The sequence below is a fragment of the Bidens hawaiensis genome, unplaced genomic scaffold, assembly GCF_021521415.1.
Source record: "Bidens hawaiensis isolate Kalapana, Puna unplaced genomic scaffold, B.hawaiensis_p1.1 tig00033131_1, whole genome shotgun sequence".
Classification (NCBI taxonomy): Eukaryota; Viridiplantae; Streptophyta; class Magnoliopsida; order Asterales; family Asteraceae; genus Bidens; species Bidens hawaiensis.
In genome coordinates this window covers 30,194-36,193 of record NW_027495664.1, presented here as the reverse complement: position 1 = coordinate 36,193, position 6,000 = coordinate 30,194, and the positions used below count along the sequence as shown (strand labels likewise).

General features: G+C 34.4%; 1 protein-coding gene across 1 annotated transcript; it reads left to right on the top strand.

Annotated features, from left to right (window-relative positions):
• The first annotated feature begins 3,773 nt into the window (after positions 1-3,773).
• On the top strand, positions 3,774-4,808 carry LOC143584450 (uncharacterized). Its single transcript, XM_077066506.1, has 2 exons — positions 3,774-3,987; positions 4,093-4,808. The coding sequence occupies exons 1-2, from the start codon at positions 3,774-3,776 to the stop codon at positions 4,806-4,808; spliced, it is 930 nt and encodes a 309-aa protein (XP_076922621.1).
• The last annotated feature ends 1,192 nt before the right edge of the window (positions 4,809-6,000 follow it).

The window sequence follows — 6,000 nt, the reverse complement described above, 5'->3', positions numbered from 1 at the left end:
TAAAGTAGAAGTGCCTTTCCTTTTACTACAAAAATGGTTTAAACAAATACACGAGATGTTCATATAACAAATTAAATAGGCAAATTAGAAATAAATAATCTTAACTTTTGTGTATTGTTCGATTATAATCTCAACTTTAAAAATCACTATTAGTAGTCTCAACTTTGACCTATTTTTGTCTCAATGGTCCTCCGTTAAAATACACTTAACACAGTTATGTTTTTTCCTAAATTTCAAACCGATGTTTCAGTGCTTTTGATTGGAAGAACGATACGATTCGACTGATGTGAAGCTTATCTCGAAAAGGTGATTCAAATGACTTGATTTTTGTTAATTGGAAATTCAAACACCCGATGGATAATAGTTTCGAGATAAGTTTTACATAGGTCGAATCGTATCGTTCTTGCGATAAAAAGCCCTAAAGCATCGATTTCAAACTTGGGAAAAACATAACGGTGTTAAGTGTTTTTTAACGGAGGACCATTGAGACAAAAATGGTTGTAAGTTGGGACCGCTGGTAGTGATTTTTAAAGTTGAGATTATTTTTCAGCAAATACACAAAAGTTGAGATTATTTATTTCCAATTTGCCAATTAAATATGTTTTATTTTGCATTTTCGAAACATTAGATTTAAGCTTGTTGAATATTCATTGTGGTGGGACCCGCTGCAGTACTACTAGAAAATAGATCTTTAATGACTAGAAAAAGGAGTGGATAATGATATTACTGGAAGAAAAGTGACATGTATAAATAGCATAACTATTATTACTCTAACGGTATGCTTAAATAAAGTAACTACTTTACAACAAAATACCAATAGACTATTATAACGATATTACATGAAGAATAGTAGCATGTATAAATAGCACAACTATTATTACTCTAACGGCATGTATAAATAAAGTAATTACTTTACAACAAAATACCGATAGACTATTATAACGATATTACAGCAAGAATAAAATATTAAAAAAAAATGTATATTTTAGTGTCCGATATTATCGACATACTTATGAATAAATCTTCTAAATAAAAAAGATATGGTTTTACTCATCTATAAAGGTAAGGATAGGCCATTCAAAAAAACTGAAAAAAGAAAGGTAAGGACAACATATTACCACCCAGCTAGTTCATTGAGAAAAATATGTTAAAAAAATAAAACACATTTTTACTCACAGATTTTTTTTTTGTTAATTTTAACGTCATCAAGCTATTTTAAATAATAGGAATTTACTTTTAGAATCAAGTGAAAGATCAAAATAAACTTATATACAACCAGTGCGGCCCAACCATTTTGAAGGCCTAAAGCGTAGAAAAATATGGGCCTTTATTAAAAGTTAGAGAGATGAAATTACAAAATTTATAAACTTAAATCGGGACCTAAAACCAATTTTTCAAAGGCTTTTGATCGTAAGGAGGATACAAGGCGATATATTGATGTAAAACTTAGCTCGAAACGGTGATCCAAACGGCTTGAGTCTTTTTGGAGCACTGTTTCGAACTATGTTTTACATCCATCGATTCATATTCTCTTTTCGATCAAAAGTCCTAAAACATTAGTTTGAAATTCGGAAAAAAATATAACGTCATTAAGTCTTTTTTAATGGGAAACCATTTGGGATCAAGTTTTTTTTTTTAATTTGGGATCGCCAGTAACGATAAACTGACTTGGAATTATTATCGGCCGATCCCAACTTTTATTTATCTTTCTCAATTGTGAAAAAAAGTCATAGAGATGGGGAAATTTTTAGAAACTGAGTGAATAAAAAATTAGAGAAAACAACCAAAAAAGAAGTATGCCATAACCACTAGGTATCGAACCAATTTGTAAGTCGGAGGCCTCGTGCTATAACCACTAGACCAATATATGGTTTTGTTTTAGGTTTCACTTATATAGTTTAAATATGATTTTCTACACATATATAAATATTAAGCTTTTTAAACGGGGGTCTTATTTTTTCCGGAGGCCTCAAGCCCTAACTTCACTTGTCATTACTATAGGGCCGCCCCTGTATACAAGTTATGAGATGTTGATTGTTGAGTACATGTTTCTTTAATGTTATTATGACTTTGATTTCGTGGTTGTTAATTTTTCAAGGCACACCACCCTTGGTGCGTCCGGGGAAGCGCCTTGGGGGTGTAGGTGGGGGGCGTCTCTAGTTTGGTTGCGCTAGATGGCATGGATGACCCAAAAGTTGTATGGAACTGATCATATTCAAAAGTTACTAAAAGTAAGTAACAAGTTTCAATTGCACGATAGTAACTTGGTTACTAAAGATCGGTGGCAGCTGGAAGTTCCTAGAAACTTTGCAATTCGGTAAACTAAGTTCAAGTATATGAAATGAACTTAGTAGCTAATCAGACACAGTAGCAACTTGCACTTCGGTAGAATCTTAGAACTTCAATAACGACGGTGGTTACACCATACCTGCCATAATTGCTTATTGAAATGTTATAACATCTCATCCTTATCATTATATCAGTTCAACACATAAATAAATGAATCATTTCGTCTGATTTCTGTATACCTCGAATTCATACTTTGAATTATCACATAAACGAATTTCTTATTCTTTGAAAGAGCAATCCGATTATTGATTTTTGTACATGCGAAATATTATCTATAAAGAGACTAAAACCAAACGTTGTGGCCGCAGGGAGTTTGGGACAACACTTTGATATAAATTATATATTTGTGGAATGAAAACATTATTTTAGTTATGACTGGGTTGTCATATGTTATAGGGTGTATTCATTACTGGTCTTGGATCTATTAAGTTTACCCTACCGAAATTACAGCATTAAGACTATCGCAATTTTTTTTCATTATAATTTTCTTTAATACATAAAAGATGAGCGTTGGAATAATTGTTTGTAGATCGAATTACAATAGAGAGGCAGGTAAGCGGGCAACAAGCTGCACCGCCACCCCCTTTTGAATGACAAAACCGATCCTACTGAAAACAAAGTTATCGTTCTTCGCCGCCACCCCCTCTTATCACAATATTGAAGACAAGAGTCTTTTCTATTGGATTGATCAGGTTAGATATTGAAGAATAATCTTGAATTATCAATAAAGTTGAGGGTTTGTTTTGTAAGTTTATTTTAATATGGATTATTCTAGAATAAGTTTGTCTTGTTTCCTAAGTTAGGTTTGGCTTAGAGAGCAAGTTTAGTAGGTCTATAAATAGGGTCTAGATTATTAGTTTTATGTATGTGAGTCAAGAGGAGTCTCTTCTCCATGTAAGTTTGATAAGTTTGTGATGTTCGTTTGTTAAGTTCGTTTGATTATATGAAAAAAGTCGAGAGTTGTCACCCCAATATCTCGTGTTAGGTTGTTTGTTTGTTTGTTTGATTTGATTGTTTGATCCGTCTGGACCAACAATTGGTATCAGAGCTATATGCTCTTCATCTGAGTTAGTAACAGCCGTAGGTATTTTGAAGCGTTAGAAAAGTTTTGCGTCGAGCAAAACTCCTCAGTCAATCGGAAATTATATAGTCCGTTTGTTTTAGTGTGTGAGGGAGTTCTGTGCATCATTACCAAGAAGTCAAGGAAAAGAATTAAAGAATTGTTGCTGCTCCTACCTTTCTTGAAGTTTGTGCTTGGAAGAAAGAATTGTTTTGTTGCTTCTGCCGACATCAACACATATTATATATATATATATATATTGTTAATGTTTGTGTAGAAAGTCTTGCAAATCATATAATACGATTTGTGGTTTGTTTTCTATGTACGACGCAAGCACAGAAAGAAAAGAGAAGTCTATTTTTACATGGCTGGTGATAAAGAAGTGAATTCAGGAAGTTTGGGAACAATGAAAGAGCCAATAGGTGGTTTTGTTTTGCAAGCACCGAAGTTAACTTCGACCAACTACTCATCATGGTCGATTATGGTGAAAATTATTTTGGGTGCGAATGGTTTGCATGATGCAATTGATAAGGAAAAGGGGACTGGAATTGAAGAAAGAAAGAAGCTTATGGCGTTAGGTGTTATCTTCCAAACCCTACCTGAAGACGTGATGCTTCAGATGTCCAAGTATTCATAACCGAAAGATGTTTGGGAAGCGTTAAGAGTTCGTTATCTTGGTGCAGAAAGAACTCAGAAAGCTCGTGTTCAAATGCTAAGAGCCGAGTTAGATGGATTGAAGATAGGGGAGACAGAAAGTATTGATGAGTATGCAGTGAAGTTGGGTGGAGTACAGTCAAAGTACAAGAGCTTGGGAGCGGTACTTGAAGAAGAGGTTTTGGTAAGAAAATTCTTGAACTCTATGCCAGATAAATATTTACCTGTTGTTTCTTCGATGGAGCTACTCGCAGACATCGAAACAATGGCGTTTGAAGATGTGGTTAGACGTTTAAAAGCGTATGAAGAAAGAAACAAGTTCAAGAATGTGAATGGAAGTTCATCCCAAAGTCAGCTCATGTTCACCCAAACCGAAAAGAACGTTGAAAACTACCGAGGACGTGGTAGAGGCCGTGGAAGATATAATGGACGAGGAAGAGGGAATCCAAGATGGAATGATGAACGTGAGAATGATGAACGGGTTGAATATCGGAAAAGGAACCCGGGAGAATGGCAAGATAGAAGGAAGTACGTAACGTGCTACAACTGTGATAAGATTGGGCATTACTCGAATGAATGTAAAGAGCCAAGCAAAGGGAAAGAAGAAGTGAATTTGACAAAGAAAGAAGATGATGTTGATCCTTCTTTGTTCATGGCAGTTTGTTCAATAAAGAGAGTAAGTTTGAATGAAGAAAGGGCTATCCCTAGTGTGTTTGAAAAGGATGAAAAGAATGAAGGAACGTGATACTTAGACAATGGTGCAAGTCATCACATGTCAGGAAAGAAAGAGTTTTTTACTACCTTAGATGAACGATTTTCGGGTCAAATGAAGTTTGGTGATGGATCTGAGATCGAAATCAAAGGTAAAGGTAATGTGACTGTGTTAAGTAAGACCGGTGAAAAGAAAACGTTTTGTGATGTTTTCTATATGCCTAAGTTGAAGACCAATCTTCTTAGCTTGGGTCAGTTGGATGAAGAAGGATGCAAGATTGAAATAGCCAATGGGATATTGAGGCTATATGATCATAAAAGAGATTGTTGATGAAGATTCAGAGAAATCTGAATAGGACGTACAACATCAAGCTTCAGGTATGTTGTAATCCTAACAAATTTGAAGACGAAAAGAGTGAATGTTATGATGTGAAACCGATTATGAAAGTGAAGGATATTCGGTTTGGAACGATTCCAAAAGATTTGTTTGAAGTTTGTGAAAGTGTTGGTCAAGAACGAATTAATGAGAAGAATCGAGTTGAGAAAGAAAATGGCAATATGGCTTCAAAGTTAAGCACGAAAGGAACGAATGCTAAGTTTGTGGAATCGGTGAAGCAAGTATGTTATGATCAGCTGAAAAGAAGGAATACGAGCGAGAAGAGGAACTATTCAAGATTAAGGGGGTGAATGAAGAATAATCTTGAATTATCAATGAAGTTGAGGGTTTGTTTTGAAAGTTTATTTTAATATGGATTATTCTAAAATAAGTTTGTCTTGTTTCCTAAGTTAGGTTTGGCTTGGAGAGCAAGTTTAGTAGGTCTATAAATAGGGTCTAGATTATTAGTTTTATGTGTGTGAGTCAAGAGGAGTCTCTTCTCCATGTAAGTTTGATAAGTTTGTGATGTTCGTTTGATTATATGAAAAGAGTCGAGGGTTGTCACCCCAATATCTCGTGTTAGTTTGTTCGTTTGTTTGTTTGATCTGATTGTTTGATCCGTCTGGGCCAACAGATATCTTTTATTTAACTTGCATTTTTCTATATTACAAACTGATTTTTGCATGATCAACTTATTCAGGTTGCTCAAGCATTAGCACCACTTCTTAAGTTTTTATTTTCATGAAGAAGTTAAGTAGGCTGCAGTTTCAGGTATAAACTTAATATTAGTCAAATATCCACTTTTTAAGTTTTTATTTTCATGCTTTACACCAAGTTATTTTCGGTTTTA